This window comes from Coturnix japonica, chromosome 1 (genome assembly GCF_054131305.1).
Source record: "Coturnix japonica strain WE chromosome 1, WE-NBRP24, whole genome shotgun sequence".
NCBI classification, from domain to species: domain Eukaryota; kingdom Metazoa; phylum Chordata; class Aves; order Galliformes; family Phasianidae; genus Coturnix; species Coturnix japonica.
In genome coordinates, this window is record NC_140663.1 from 100646082 (window position 1) to 100662677 (window position 16596).

General features: G+C 47.7%; 1 protein-coding gene across 2 annotated transcripts in view; it reads right to left on the bottom strand.

Annotated features, from left to right (window-relative positions):
- Nucleotides 1-10950: 10950 nt before the first annotated feature.
- HSF2BP (heat shock transcription factor 2 binding protein) overlaps nt 10951-16596 on the bottom strand; it is an 86232-nt gene continuing 80586 nt past the window's right edge. The window contains exons 8-9 of one of the 2 annotated variants that reach the window (XR_014939782.1): nt 14881-15887; nt 10951-12574 (exon numbers count right to left, since the gene is read on the bottom strand). Coding sequence is in view for 1 of the 2 variants with exons in the window: in XM_085529974.1 (XP_085386100.1) it covers nt 15868-15887 (20 nt within the window). In the remaining variant the exon portion in view is untranslated. Of the gene's footprint in view, nt 15888-16596 lie in introns of both variants that reach the window. The other variant, XM_085529974.1, reaches the window with a different exon arrangement.

Sequence of the window (16596 nt, forward strand, 5' to 3'; positions counted from 1 at the left end):
GGTTACATAATTGCCACCACAATAGTGAGCTTTTGTCATTACTGTTAATGACATTGCATTATTAATCAGGCATTTTAGTGACCTAACACATTGAGCTTAGGTATGTGGGGCCCCTCTTCATCCTCCATCCTCACCGAGGGCCATAAAACAGCTTTTTAAAGGGTTAGTGCCAGGTATGTAGGGTTCTTTCCCAAAAATAAAGCACTACGAAATCCACCAGTAATAGCAAGGCTTTGACTGTTTCTGTTTGCACTAAGGGAAGTACAAACACAGAGCAAACAAGACAGTTGATGCCCTTGAGATTGTTTTTTATTGTCACTGGTTCCCTTCCGTGTTTGTCGTGCTGATAGCGCTCCGCTGCGTTGGGGCACATGAACCTCACTGACGACTGGCTGCAAACAAATGAGGCACTTATGAAAAAAGAGAAGTGGGCCAGGTTATTTCCATCACCCAAGATAAATAAAATGCAAAAATGAAACAATCAACGTTGTGTTCAACATCGTATAGTTGCTTATGAATTAGGCTTTTTTTTTTTTTCAGTTGCTTAAGCTTAATGATCAGAGGCGGTAACTCCTGAGAGTGAACATGTACCTTGTAATCTAATCGTGCCCAATTAAATTGAGCTGGAATTCATCTTATAATACGTGGGCAGTTTTTCAGGGATAGCAAACATCCACTATTTCTGCTGACTTTAATGGAAGCTGCCATTGCTCGGCATCTCTGAAAATGCATCTGCATCTCCTGCAAGGTAAAGCATGTATTCTGCCCAACGCTGTGACATACATTTTGTGTGTCCTGAGCCCAGGAAAACTGCTTTGACTGCAGAACCATCCTTCACTCTCTAATTGAGTGATGGATGTTAATTTACAGCTGGCGCTCACAAAGCTGAATACATGCCAGGTGCTGTACAGTGTGTACAGCAGACAGCTGTTGCATGTTGCTCTTCACATCAGGCTGGCCTTTCTGCAAGATTAGCACCTGCAGTTTAATGTCAGTCCCCCCCTTCTCAGTGGAATGTGGGCAGGCAGGCTATTCAGATGTAGTCAGCTTGCTTTCTGCTGCTCTCGGGTTATGCCATTTACCAGCAGCTTCTGTTGGGAACGTCTTACTCTCGACTGCTCCCTGAAACACCGTAGACACGGTGGTGCCTCATGTATTGTTTTGGTTTTTGGAGGTTTTTAGGTCACGACTGACAGAGAAACTTAGTAGTATGAGATCTGCCAGATGTTGCTGACTCCACATCCAAAACTAAGCAGTAAGATTGTTTTTCACACAGCAAAAAAAAAAAAGGCCCTGCTGGGACAAGCCACAGTGGCTGCCCCACATAGGTCCCAAACTGTCATACAGGAGTCAGAAGTCTTGGTCACCCCATCATCCATGACCGGTGTTTTCACCACCCCAGGGTGCCCAAATATGAGGCAGGGTTCTCAGTGGGAGCTCCTCAAGTTCCAAATAAGAGCCCAAACTTTTGAGGTCAAGCTGTCTTGTGCCCATCCTCCCATATCTTGCCCAGGATCTTTCCTTTTTGGCATCAGATAGGGACAACTCTGCAGGCCTGAGGGACATGGTGGGAAAGCAGCCCTTCCATTCAGCTAGTTTGGGAACCCTCTTACAAGCAGGTCAGAGGACTGAATACCAGTTCCTGTGGCTTTATGGTTGCTGGGGCTGCCACAAAGTTTTTCTGCTCAGACAAGGGCTGCCAGTTATTCTCCAGGCAGTGCAGATGCCCTCACTGGGGCTGACCTTCACCAGTATCCTATTGCTTTTTACAGCTGTGGCATTGGATGCAAAAGTGCCCTGGCAGTGCAGCTGTGGGTGATGTTGACACGCGCCCAAAAGGAAGCAGCTTGAGACAATGGGATTTGTTGCACACGTGTTTTGTTTATAGCCACCAATGTTTGTTGTTCTGGAAATAGTGACCCAAATGTAATGGTTTCTATGTCCTCTCGCTCCATCCTCTGCTCTCCTCACTTGTGTGTGACTCACACAGAAACCTACATACCCTTCCCAAGGGATAAGATGAATGACAGCCCCCTCACATTTCCTCCATATTTATGCAACAGCTCCTGAGATCCATTGCGCTCTTACTGCAGTCTGAAGTGGAAAGGAAATCGCTTTCCCGATGTCCCACATAATTGCTTTATCTGCTTGTGGCTGGCTGTACCTCTGCCCAGCAAGGGGCTACGCACTGACTCTTTTGAAGAGGGCATTAGCAGCATTTGTCTGCATGCTGAAAAATCAAGAGCTTCTCCCCTCTCCTTTCCCACCTCTACTTTGCCTGCTCTGAAAGAAAACAGAAACAAAATCAAAGTCGCCGTTGCAGCACTGAGCCTGTGGTACAGTTATCCCACAGGGAAAACCTGATATATCCACCTATTGTCTGAGCCACTACTGAGAGACCTTAGTGAATGAGCAAGTTACGATAACAGGTATCCTTCCGTAGAGATTAATGCGATATTTGCGTCCGATATTTCCTGCCATACAGCACAGATTGTTTGTGCTGATGGACAAGTGAGAAACACGACTTTCCACAGGGGGGGAGAACTGTTGCAACACACCTTTATTGTCCACCTCTGGAACAGCATATTAAATTCATTTTCCATCCATCGCTGTAAATACATTTTCTATAATTCTTACTATGTCAGATGTACCGTAATATGTCTTTTCCTACGTCAGAGACATTGTTGTAACCTCCCTCCCCCCCCACCTTCGATGTCAGGAAAGCTGTAATCCTCCTCTTACGTTACATAGGAGCTGCATCTCTGACATTTTCAATTGCATTCATCCGAAGGCAGACAGAGTGGGGACGGAGAACAAAACACCAGTTTCTAGACCGTGAATGTAATGAGTTCTCTGGGGTTTTGAGTGTGCATGTGGGTGTTTGAAAGTAAGGTCAACCACGCGTTGCACACTTCGGAGCTTGCTTTCTCCGGTCATGGACCAGACAAAGATTGCTATTGCTGCAGAACGTGAGAAGTTCAGCAGAATTTTTGCATGACATTGAATCATGCTTTGTACATCCTCACATGCTGGTTCTGCCTGTAGGCTGGGATGAAAGGGAAGACAATATATAGCATTTCAGAGAACAAGAGGGTTAGCAGGGATCTTGCTTCATAAACCCCAAATGGCAAAATGACTCCCATCATGGAGTGGGGGAGGCGGGTTGCCTCACAGTTTGTGAGTGGGACACCAAGACAATCTATTTTCAAGTATGTACGCATATACGTTACGCCTCAGTCCCAGGGGCTGAGCGAGAGTCTATGAACAATAGCACACAAAAGGCAAATTTCTTACATTCAGTTCTTGGCACAAATCAACCCAGAGCTTCCGGAGAAGGAGAATACAGGGCATATGGCATCTAAATATATGCGATCATGGGTGACAAAACTGAGGAACTTTTTGGATGGAGTTGTTAGCATCCTGAAAATATCTTTCACAAGACGGATAGTGACAAGACAACTCAAAACCAGATGGTTCTACCAGATGAGCTCTAACTTTGGGATGGGGCAAGCAGCTTGTGTTACCGGAGGAGATTGCTTGTGATGCTTGAATAGGAAGCCAGATGTCTGTACTTCAGGTAGAAACACCCTTCTTGTTACACGACTGATAGAAGCTGAGAGCACACGGCTTTGTCCTTATATTCAGTGGTGTGTGACATCTTCAGAAGCTCTTCACATTGCACTTTCTAGATCAGTTTTGAGTTTCTTTCTGCTAATAGCCGTCACCTCTCAGAGGATCAGTGGCAAAGCTTTTATTTCCCTGATCGATGTATGCTTTTCTTTTGGGCAAATGATTCCCAAGTTTTGTAGTACACACATGGAGAAAGCCCTTACAATTAGGTCTGCGATTACTGGTCTTTGCAGGTAACATAGACTGGTGTCTCCATTTAAAGAGATGCCTTTTATGAAGACAATTTTGGGTCAGGCATCCTTCCTTGGGATGCCTTTTTACTTATTAGCATTTTATTTCTTTATACCATCAAGATTATCTGATTATAGAAAATGCCATACTCTATAAGTAGATTACGTTAAGGAATGACATCTCTAGATGCATAAAACATAGAGGGTCAGAAGAGTAAGAGAGCAAGCTATACAGCAGTTCCCACTTCAAACCAGGGTGAGAAGATCAGGAGCTGAATTCATCTGGAACTTCTGGACAGCAAGATGCCCGCATGGTCCTGAGCTCTGCAGCGTGGATTCTTCCAGCCAGTGTGATCCCACTTTGACAAGTCATTCATCCCATCAGGGGGTTTTGAGCTGAAAGCCTCTAAGTTCTGTCATTCACAGAGGAAGCAGGAAGGGCATGAAGAAAGAAGACAAAATGGGTATTGATTTGCACCAGGTCCCAATCTTTCACAGCATGGCAATAAAAACCAATCTGATGGTCAAACCTTTTCTGAAGTCTCATTTGTTAATGTCAGTAAGAGATAACATATAAGAACATCAGTATATTTTCTTCTTGGACAGCATGAAAAAATTCTTAATGTCTGTAATGTCACATCTAGTGAAACCTGTGACCAAAGGCTTTAACCTACTAGTGATGCTGGCTAATATTTTCCCCAGGCAAAAAGTAAATTTCTCAGCTTCAAAACCTGAGGGGTAAGCCATAAAGAGACATGTGCCTTCTCTGCTAGTGCTGGAGGGTCCTTCTCTGGGTGCTTTAAAGGAAGTGGAATCAGCTGCCTCACAGAACACACATTGAAGTGGATGAGCACAAGCTTGCAGTGTAGTACAAGTGAAGTACAGGATACGGGAACTCGTCACCACGAGTGGAGTGAGGCTGTGGTGAAAACATCCATTACCACATCTTCACAGAACAGGAAGGTATTATGGAGCAGCCTACAGCAGGATCCTCTGTTTCCAGCATCTCCATTTTTATGCTTTTTTTCCTAAGCAGGAGGCTTGTTAAATAATACAGCAGCCACATGAGTGTTTGGAGGGATTGGAAAGGAATTATTGATTTGGGAATTGGGGGCTAGGAAAAAATGCCAAGGCCAAACCCACAGGATGAGCAATGAATATTACGGGCATGAACAGTAAAAAGCAGTTCACCAGGTGACCCTGTGCCGGTCAGTACAGCCATTCACTAAGGAATTATTGATGACAACAAACTATCAAGAACCAAGTGTCCAGTGTCAGAAACAGACAAATCTCACTTGAAAATGCTGTTAGTGGCAAATTGACTGGAGCTGTAAAAGAGCACCAGCCCCCGCGATCACTCAGAGCCAGTCCAGTGACCCCAAGCTGTGCTGTAACCCCTGTACCAGTATCAGTTTAAGGGAGTGCCACTGCTGAAAACCTCCCCACATACAGTGTATGGCTCCAGGCTTCCTTGCCTTGGGGAGAGGACAGTGTTTCCTCACGCTTCTCTTTTGCTTCAGCAATGCACCGCCGCCCTCATAACAGGGGTACTTAGTTGGGATGGAGCACCTCACTCCCTCACTTCCCACCCCCCTCCCCCTCCCCAAAGCTTGAAAAGAAAGGAAATCACCAGTGACCCAAATGGAAGCAGACAGAGGTATTGCTCTTGGGCTCCCTGCTCACTCAAGGTGCCAGTGCTTCCTGAGGCTGGATGGAGATCTGGGAGAGGAAGTGGCAAATAGTTAGGCTGGAATGACAAAAAAAGAGAGCAAAAAGTAAAAGAAAGCAAAAACTGCAATGTTTTCCTCCTCTTTCTGCATATGTTTTTCAGTGTTTTATGGAAACTTAGATTTCCCTTCACCGCGAACACAAATTGCCCCTCAATTGCAAGCTTTTCCCTTTCATCGCCTTTCTCTCTCCACCTTCATTTCGCCATCTGTAAAGCATGTAATGGCTCAGCCCATCCACAAGCAAACCAGATCCCTCAAACACTCTGTAATTATGTGCTAAATGCCATAATTCTGCCTGCTTGGTGGTCGACAGGCTTTCAGCCAGGGCATCACCTGGAGTGCAGAGGTAATAGAAGAAGGCACACGCAGCCACCAAAGAGCAGAGTTTGGTGGCGTGGTCTTTGGTTTTCAGAAGCTGCAGTGCCTTTCTGCGTAAGCAGCCCCATGCAGTCAGCAATCAGCACATCTTCATTATTCACCCTGTGAAGTATATGAGGCGTTTGTGAATTTTGGCCGAGAGCGTACAAAGGATTTGGACAAGCCACGGTAACACGCCGGTTATCCCCGCAGAGTGGATGCGGTGAGGCTGGCAGGGCTGGATGCCCACCCACCAGCTTTGATTTTCTGCTCAGTGACCAGCGTTACATTTTGGCTGTAATTAATTTATGCACAAGGAGAAAAAAAAAAGAAAGAAAAGAGGGAGCTTTTGCATCTGCTCGGGGACCTAATCCTGCACAGTGGGAAAGTGCTGCATGGGGTCCATTCGGAGCTCTTTTTTCTCTAGCAGGATCTGAATCCCACAGGCATTCAGGTGCTTTTGGAAGCTGAAATTAATGAGCACTTTCCCCATTTTCAGGAGCTGGTCCCCAAGGTCTGATCCACAGCCCCGAGAGCACACACGCTGATTCAACGGGCCCTGCGCAGACAAGGCTGCCACCTCCTTGCACACACAGCACTTTTAATGTCGACATTATGTCAAACAGTGAGAATGAATGCTTCCCTAATAATTGCTCTCAGGGAGAAGTCACATTATAGTCAAGACGTCCCGCAGAAACATCATGAGTCAGAGGAGAGGCAATTCTGCGACAATCACGCAGTTAGCTGGGGGCCAGAATGTGAAGAGCAGGCAGATCCCTATAGGATAGTAATTTGGGTTCTGTCATCCTTCATTTTTCTATTCTACTGCTAAGGTGCTGCAGCTCTGAACCCCTGGCCAGAATTATTTCACCGTCCACGTCTGCACCCTTCATATGCGTGGCTTGCATCAGTAGTCGCAGACTTTGGTCCTTCTGACACCATTCTGCAGGGCCAAGTCCTTTTGCCACCAGCAAAAGGAGCACTATAGTGTTTTCAATAGCTCTTTAGGAGTCTGGTGACCCAGCTGTTGATGGAGATGCTGAAAATATCCTGACACAAGCATGCTGATAACATCCAAACACTGCTGAGCAATAACATGCAGCAGGGCTGGAGTGTACTCCTGGAGGACAGCAGAGCACTGTCTGGTGGGTGGACACCTGGAATGGCTGGTTGTCTGTACCACGTGAGGTTTGCTCATGGGTTGGACATGTCAGACAGGTGGGATCCTGCATTTAATCTCACCCAGATGGAACGTGCTATGCCAGTGGTTGTGTCTCACAGGCAAAATTGCTAAGGGCATTGTCGAGGTTTCATAAATACCGTATTACCAACTGGCACATTCAGTGTCCAGAACTGCAGAAAGACAAGCTGGGGAATGGCAGCTCTCTGAGCATAGCAGGTGGTGCTGGAAGTCATTAAGGCGGGATTCTTTGTACTTCTTATTTCTTGTCTGGCTGATAGCTTGTCTGCAAGAAAAATGCTCTCCATTAGCTATGGCCTGTGCAGCTCCCGTTCAGCAGCTGACATTTCAGGGGGGATCATGAAGGCTTCAGTACTCAGCAGTATATGAGGATATGGGAAAGTGTGGGTGCAAAGCCTGGGTGGGAAGGTGTTACTGTCCTAAGGCCCCAGAAAGGAACAAGCAACATTGAACACAGGTGCATAGGTGAAAGGCAAGCTGTGTGATTGGTGAGCTGGGCAACATGGACGAGTTGCTGGGTGGGTGAAATCCAGACCCCTCATGGCCATAGGAGATGCCTGGGGAGATGGGAAGTCGGAAGCATGTGCCGGATCCGGAGCTGGAGGGAGTGAAAGGAGAGAAGAGGCCCTGGTGCTCCCACATGAAAGGGAGGAGTGGGAGGAAAGCTGAGCTGAGCTGCAGGCAGAGGGTGCTCAGCCCAGAGCTTCAAATGTCAGGGCAGAAGCATAGCCAAATGTGGAAGGGAAGAGGGGAGGGTGGCATGAGAGGGATGGGGAAAGTGAATTGGTTTGGCTGGAGATAAGAAACAGATGAGTTCAGCTGCCCTGCTCTAAATAAGCAAGCGAGAATGGGAGAGGATGAGGTTATAAATCAGCGCAGTTCTTGGCGGTCCATTAAGACGGCAGGGATTGGGGTACAAGAGAAGCAGAGCTGTAGAAACAGAGGTAGGAGAGGATTTAAGGATGCAAAGTGCTTGTGTGGCCCCTCAGCCTGTCAGAGGGAAGCTGCAGATGCTGGAGATTTGATGGATGAGGTGGGCTGTGGCCAAACCCAGCAGAGAGCTGAGAGCTGGCTCCATTGTGCCCAATGTAGAGCAGGAGTGAAGAGAGGTAGCACTGTGTGGTGGGAAGTATCCTGAAATCCTTGATTAGCTCTGGGCACTGTGTGGTAGGAATGGGCAGCCCTTCAGGGCCCTCAGTGATAAACTGAAAAGAGATCGAGCTGTGGTTGGAGAGGCTGGTTGGTCTGGAGGCAGGTTTCCTCAATCTTGAAAAGACTGAGGACCATGGCAGGCTGAAGGGCCAGGCCTGAGGACTGGGGCTTCTTTATGAAGGACTGGTCATAACCACCAAGTAACGGGGCAAGCATGAAGCTGCACTGCAGTAACTTCTTTTGCCTTTTCCCACTGGTTTCCTCTGCCCCAGCTGACCTGCAGACCCTAACAGTGCAGCAGGAGAGGTGTCATGGGCAGCCCTCTGTGGGTTTTCATCTGGTGCCAGAGGAAGCTTCCTCTCCTCTGTCACACTGGTGAGACCTGACTCCAAGCCCAGGTCCCACCTCCATCAGCCTCTCTGATCTCCGTTCCCCCAGGTTCCCAAGGGGACTTTGAGCTCTCTTGGCATTCTGAGATGGTCCTCATGTGTCCCATCCACTAAAGGAGAAAGTTTCCCTGTGATTGGCCCCTCTGAGGAGCTGACACTTGCATGCAGTGCCTCACTCTTGCAGAAGGGTAGAGGATGCTGGCAGTACCACTTGGGCTGTCTTCCTCTGCCTGCTTATCCCATCCCATCCCATCCCATCCCATCCCATCCCATCCCATCCCATCCCATCCCATCCCATCCCATCCCATCCCATCCCATCCCATCCCATCCCATCCCATCTTACATTTGGGATAGGAGCAGCCTTGGGAACAACAGACTGTACAAAAGCAGCAGTTATATAAAGATGATGCAGGAAAATACAAAACAAAGAACCACCATGAAAGCATCAACAGATGGTGCTGCAAAGGCCTGGCCCAAGGAAGCACATCTCTGTTGGGTCACACCAGTGGCCCAGCTTGTTAGGTGAACTAGGTAAGGTGTGGTAAGCAGTAATACAAGACTCAGGAAGGGCAGTTTTGAAGAACACCTGGGCTTTCTCTGAGCTCTGGTCAACATTTGTTCTTCAACACCTCCTATGGATTTCTGCTGCCGATGTTTCTGTCCCCCCTTTAGTGGCAGGGGAAACAAGACAGCAGTGTAACCTGATGTGGTGGGGGCAGGAAGTCCTCCTGCAGCCCTATCAGCCATGGCAAGCAATGATAATAGAAGCGAAGTCACTGGGGGGATTTTTTGGTGAATAGAATGAAATCTTAGTACACACACACACAAAAAAAGGGAAAAATAAGTTTAAAAAAAGTGCCCACAGCGGCCAGGAAAACTGCTTTATCAGCCTATGGGCTGTGATTTGGTTACAAGACCGTGATAAGAGAGTAGAGTTTTAAAGGCCATATCTTCAAGTGGAACATACCACAGTGTGGCTCCTCCGTCTGAAAGACCTGTAGTACTCCAAAACAAAGCACTCATCTGGTATTATTTAGCCCACCGCAGGCTTAATTAAATCCTTGTGTCCATGAGAAGCACCTGAAGCTGAGTTTCAACGCTGAATGACCCCAATCTCATTGTGAGTTTGCACGTGGAGGTGTCTTTCACTGTCTTGCAGTGCATCACGGCTGTTCCCTGCTCACGTCCCCTCCTCCTACTTCCTTGGGCATCAGCCAGAAAATTATTCTCCATCAGGCAGCAAGAAAAAGCAAAGTCTTTGGCTTTAAAAACCCACGGCTTGTGTGCAGCAGAAACTCTCTGAGAGGTGACTGCATCATCCTGGCCATCACACGGGAGGCATTTTCAAACCTCACTAATGGGCAGTGAGGTGCAGGCTCTAAGTGCTGTTTTGGACCTTCTGGAGAAGGTCAAGACCCTGTTTCACTTCCATTAATGTCACTCCAGTCACTTCTGATAATATTGAATATCAAAGGGAAAAAAAAAAGATAAGAAAAAGATTTAAAAAATCTTAAAAGCTTTTCAAAAATGCCACATTTTTAAAGGCAGTGGTATTTATTTGATTTAAAGTGGTTTTAAAGAGGAAAAAAGCATGAAAGAACAAACCTTTTTTCCTTTGATTCCCAAATTCTGTTCTGGGCACCGACTGGGACGTGATTTGGTGCCTGTTAGACTCTGTGGCAACTGAGAGCTGCCCATAGCAGCTCTCGTGTACAATCACAGAATGCTTTGGGTTGGAAGAAACCTCACAACCCACCCACCCCAACCCCAGCCATGGGCAGGGCTGCCCCCCACCAGCTCAGGCTGCCCAGGGCCCCATCCAACCTGTCATTGAGTGCCTCCAGGGATGGGGCACCACAGCTTCTATGGGCAGCTGTGTCAGCGCCTCACTGCCCTCTCAGTGAAAGATCTCCCCGTGTTGTGGCCAGAGGAGATGAAGGTGTCCCCTGTCTGACATCACTTCTGAAGCAGCACAGAGTGAGCAGCACAACAGTTGTGCTCTGCCATTGCCGCAGTGTCTCGCTGGATCAGAGAAAGCCCGTGAGCAGCAGTTCATGGCCAGAAGGAAGAGAAATGGCAGTCACAAGCTCCAAGAGATGGAAAGTGCTTTCTGTCATGCATAAATGCCACACCACATTTACAGCCCTTGGCCAGCCTTGTTCAGATGACTCCGGACTGATGACAAAGACGCCACGCTGCTTTTTAATGCTTCCCTCAAAGGATTATCTAGCAAACAAATATTGCGCTCAAAAAAAAAGTGCTGCAGTCGCAGTTTGAGATTTATTTTAACTCTTCAGGAAAACAAAATCTCTGAAGCAAAACAAGAAGAGCCACGAAGGAGTGTGGGAAACTTCTCCCTAGATAAATGTGAGGTGACATCGCTGTGCACCCTGCGCCCTGACCAGGCTGCTCGGATGACACTCAGAGAAGAGGGAGGACGTGTGGTCTAATGAGTAACACAGGATTTGGTAACAGGACGGGGAGTCGAGGAACACCCCTGGCAGATCATTAATTGCCTGTATCTTACTCATGGTTATATGGGGGGCTGCAGCCCAGTCTCAGGAACACACTGAGCATTTAATCCATCAGGGTTTGATCACTGCTTTCAAAGCACAGCACGGGAACAAGCCCCTTCCCAAGTGCTTCTGGGCAACCCATACTCCCCATGTCCCCCCATGCATTAAGCAGGGCTGGGAGTCAGCCGTCCACTGCATGGAGGAGAGCCAAGTGGGATGTTTTCAGGCATCTCAGACTGGAGGAAGATTAACTATTATTACTAGATAAGGCATTTTCCATCCAAATACGACATTTGAAAATGTCCCATTCCCAAATAAGCATTTCTGAGAAGCTCGAGAGAAAACAAAGCTTCCCCCTTTGCCTTCTTTCAAGAATGAAACAAAAAATTGTTGGAATTGGGTGGCTGCCAGCAGGGCTGAAGTTTCATTTTCCATCAGTCTCTGTAGCTGTGCCCCAAGGGTCTGGTGGGGGTTGCAGCTGAGCTGTGCCACTGCCCTGGGGGTTCTTGGAGGCGGCACCATGCAAGGAGGCAGCTCTACTTATGGCTTCCTTTCTTCTAGAGGGCTGTCCTCCAGCCTCCCATCTAGTCCATACCTGATGGATGTGGCCCCATTTTTGTGTGCACGCACCCCATGGGTGTGGGGGTGGGATCTCATGGTCAAGCATTCTCTGCAAGATGCAGCTGAGCAGTCCTGCAGGCTGTTAAACCAGAGAGAAACTGCTCCTTGAAAGTGTCCTGCATCGTGAGGATGAGGCAAGGCAAAGTGGATGCTCAGCTGCTGTGGGCAATTTTACAGCCGCAATTCTTTGCACCGTCAGGCACTGTGACCATATGCGAGATGATGCATCATAAATGCCACGGCTTCGTTCTCCACCTTTGCCAGTACAAGTGCAACTCCTTCCAGTATTGCAGCACTGTCTCCGTGCCAATTCCTGCCCCGGCTGACGTCTGACAAAAGGCTTTTCTGATAACCCCGAGGGTTAGCACGAGGCCCGGGCAGAAAACACTGGCAGGGAGAATGCTCGATCACTCAATTGCCACAGCCCTCAGCATTCGCAAATGTGGGGCTGGAAGGAAATCACTTGAGAAATATGAAGTCTTGCAGAGAGCTGCAATAGCAGCAGGGGAAGCACTCTCAGAGCAATGGCCCTGCACAAAGAGAGGTCGTCACAGCACCACGCATGCACCCAGCAGGGACTTGTGATATCCCTGGGAGGTGGCTGCACAGCCTGGCTTCCCTCGTGATTTCTGGGAGCTCCGGGCTGGCTCCAGCTGTCTGCAGACTCTTAGGCAGCCCCACATGCAAAAAACATCTCCACAGTTGTCTGTCAAGGGAGGTGACGCAGCTTCTGCATATTTAACATGTCCTAGTGAGCAAAGGGGAAAAACAGTTCAGTGACAGGCAGCTGTTCTTGGTATTAGTACCTCTGACAAAAATGTCCCCATATTATTGCAGTTCTTCATTTCCCAGCTTCTTCCTTCTCTTGCAGCTCTACGCTAGCAAACCTGCCCACCTTTTCTATTTCCACCTCTTCTAGCTGAGGGATTGCTGAGCACCTCAGTGGAGAGGAGATGCCAGGAGTTCTTCTGGAAGGACTATACCCCTGGTAGGGATGTAGCACAAACTCTTATCTGCAGTACACAGATTTATATAGACATACATACATACATACATATATATACATATATAAGATAGTCAAGCATGCAGCTGCCCTTTCTTTCTGCTGTAAGGTCACCCCTTCCACAGTGCCTCCTCCTATGAATCACCCTGCAGCCTTTATCTCAGCTCCCCCCCCTCCCTCTCTTAGCCTCAGGCTCAGATGCCTAAGAGCTGCTGAGAACAGCTCCTGTTCCCCAGCAGTCTGCAGAGGCCACCCATGGCTTGCCTCCTTGGTTGTGAATGCTGAGAGATGCTGACTGGGCTTCTCTGAAACAGCCACAGTACATTTAAAGGTGTTGGAGTGGTATCACACTGCAGTTTGCTGAGGGGGGACAGCCTTAATGGCTTTGAGACACAAAAGTGGTTGCAGAAGGCCCCTTCCCAAACCCCAAGGTAACCTACCCAGGATGGATAATCCCACTGGAGACACTGCAGGGAGCAGCCTGCCATGCTCCTGGGAACAGCCCTCATTCCCACAGTGCCCATGGCAGCTCTACAAAGCCACTCCTGGGGAAGTTAGGGACAGACCGAAACCTCTATTGTGTATCGAGTAAGCTCTTGTATTTGCTTATCATGACAACGTCTGAGCCCCTTCCTGTAATGCATTTCAGCTATCTGATGAACATTCATCATGTTTGTTCCTTCATCCTCTACCCCAAAAGATAAGGGCGAGCCCTCCTGATTGCTCGGACACTGTTCACCAGCTATGAGAGTGGGACACAGCACTCTGTCCCTAACACTATGCCGGTTCCAGGCTGCATTGGTGACTCAGCTCACCCGTTTCCATCAAAGTATCCAGAAGTAATTACTGTGCTTTAAAATCACAGCTGTCATTAACACCAGAGAGATTTTATGTTTAAAAAGAAAAAATAGAAAAAAAAGTGCTCTGAAACTGTTAATCATCTACATAAGTGAAAATGTGGATTTTCAGCATCTCATTGCAGGCTATGGGGTATTAGGTCGGGAGCAAGAGCCAAGCTTTAAGCTTAGGCACACATGGAGGAGTGAGACACGCTCACCTTCCCATCAGTGAACAAAGGGGCTGCCACTCCTATGCAAAGTGCTTTGTAAGAAGGGAAAGGGTGGTTGAAATATAACTTAATCTCCGTTCTGTGTACTTCATGAAACCGACACACTGACAGATGCCTTCTGAGAAGCCGTGAAACGGGATGACCCAAAGCTTACAGGAATACGCGGTGCAGCAGGGCCTCTCCATTAGCCGGCAGCTGGGGCTGGATGAGGGAACGGCTTAGTCACCGTTAGGGGAACCCGGTGCTGAAACCTTCTCCTCCCGTTGCAACAGAGAAGCTGCTGTTTTTTTCTTGCCCACCACTTATGTCACCGTGTGCTTGTGGCAGACAACTCTCCCCCACTTCCCAGCAAGCTTTCCATGCCACTGAGTCAGACCACTAATATCCCTGTGGGGAAGAGCCCAGAAATGAGCATCTCTCCGGGGACTGAGTGGTTGAACAGACACTGTGGCACAAGGGGGGACATACTCTAGGAGGCTGAGATTTGGGGTGTGCTGCAGCCTATGGCTGAAATCACAGTTCTTTGTGAGGAGCAAAGAGGGACCCTCTGGGGGCCTGACTTAATGGCCTTAAGGCAAATGCCTTTCATCAGACTGAAAGGTCCTTGAGATCAAAGGAGGCTTGTACTGATCCCACTGTGCTTTTACTCAGGGATTAAGGTTTCACATGCTAAGGGTAGGACAAACCTGTCAAAGCCTTCCTGGCAGCAGCACCCTCCTATCCAAGGGTTTGAGAAGTAAGACCTCAAGTTAGAAGGATTTAAATCCACATCTCCCATCCCACATGACACTGCAGAGCACACTGGGGTTCAAAGAGATGATCTCACTCCCTCCTGCTGAAGCTGTTCCACTTCACATAGATTAATTAAGTATTGATGCAAGTATTGATTACTCCTGTGCTACGTATTGGAAAGCTTATCCTCAGCCTTTGGTGGGCATTTTTCCATCTCTCTATAATTAGATACCCAGGCAGATACTCTTACCCTAGTGGAGGTGATGCAGGATCATCATGGCATCCTGTAGGTCAGGACTTGGGCTCACAAGCAAGGTGATGAGGGGAGGTACAGGAAAGCACTGCCCGGGAGGGCCAGCAGCCAGCAGCCGGTGCAGTGCCACCAACAGAGCCCAAACTGAGGACTGCAGCTGCAGGCTTGCATTGGAGAGCAGTGAACCTGAGAGAGGAAGATCCTCTATGTGCATTCCTGTGCATTGGAAATCACTGACTGGGATCATAAGGATCCTGAATACGGTGTTCCTAAGAAGGCTCCCCTGGCACTGTGATTTTGAGAGTGATTTTCTTTCAGGCAGCAGGTTGGCCTCCAGTGTGCAGATAAAGGCAGCAATGCAAAGGGCTGTCAAGTGCTTGCAGGGAGCACTGAATGCCAGACAGAGTTGTGGTGGAGTCACCATCCCTGGAGATGTTGAAGACATCCATGGAGATGTGGCACTGAGGGATGTGGCCTGTGGGCATGACGGTGGCAGGCTGATGGTTGGATTAGGTGATCTTAGAGGTCTTTCCAACCTTAACTATTCTAAAATTCTACAATTCTGTGTTTATGAAGCCATCATGTTATCCACATCTGTGGTGGGAATGTGGATTCATACACCCAGTGTGTTGTTCCTTCAGTGTTCTTCCCAGGTTTTGCTCTGATTCACAGGTGTAAAACCACAGAGCCATTTTCAGCAGAAACTTTTACTTCTCAGGTCAAAGCAGTCTACAAATGCAACGGTTTCACACTTAAAAGGCAAAACTAAAAGGGAAATGCTGTTTTGTTCAAAATAGTTACTAGGTCTTTTGGTCAGAAGTAGATTTTCCAAGGAGATGGCAAGCGAGGTACGTTGATACTGGAGGTGAATCTGCCCAGCCTGCTCCTGGAGGGTGGCAGTAACCTGAACTCTGTTCTGCCCCACTGTCGCTGATAAGCTCTTGGCTTTTTGAGAACGTTCAGAGGGCAGCGTACCAACAGCATTCACTGGCATAGGATGCTTTCTGTTCAGAAATAGGAAGTAAACAATAGGTCAGATAAGAGCTGTCACATGTCATCCGCAAACAGTGAAAACAAAACTTAAAAATTAAATAGGGCAGCTTTTCGTAACATGATGTAAGCTGAAGCTCTGCTGTTTGTCAATAAGGGCATCCTTGACTATTGACGCTGGAGGAAACAACTGAAATAGTTTGCTATTTATCAGCCTCTTTGCAGGGTGAATATTTGCACATTCCAGAGCTTTTTTTTTTTTTTTTTGTTACTATTATTTTTTCTCTTTTTCCCCGAAATCAACTGCAAAGTGCATGATTTCTCACTAACGGCATCACCGGTTTCTGTGATTCTGCCAGAATCAATAGATTCCAGCAATGCCTTTGATGTGGAGATGTGTTAGCGAAGCAAACTCACTGCGGTCTGTTTTTAATGCTTTCAGTGTGCATGTTCTCACTGGCAAAGAGTGGAGAGAGGGAGATAAAACAAGAACACAAAACGCACTTTACATGACACCTTATCCTACCCAGAAGCAGAGGAGCACTTACACCTCACAGTTTCTCTTTGAATGGTGCTTCTGTCAACAGTTTAAAGTAACATTGCCTAAAGTAGCATTTATCTTTGGGGCTATCTATCAGATTCCTTTCTAATTTTGTTACGTGCGCGTTCCTTGCTGATTACGCCGTACATGGTTAAAGGGGATCTTTGTTGCTTCTCCGCGGG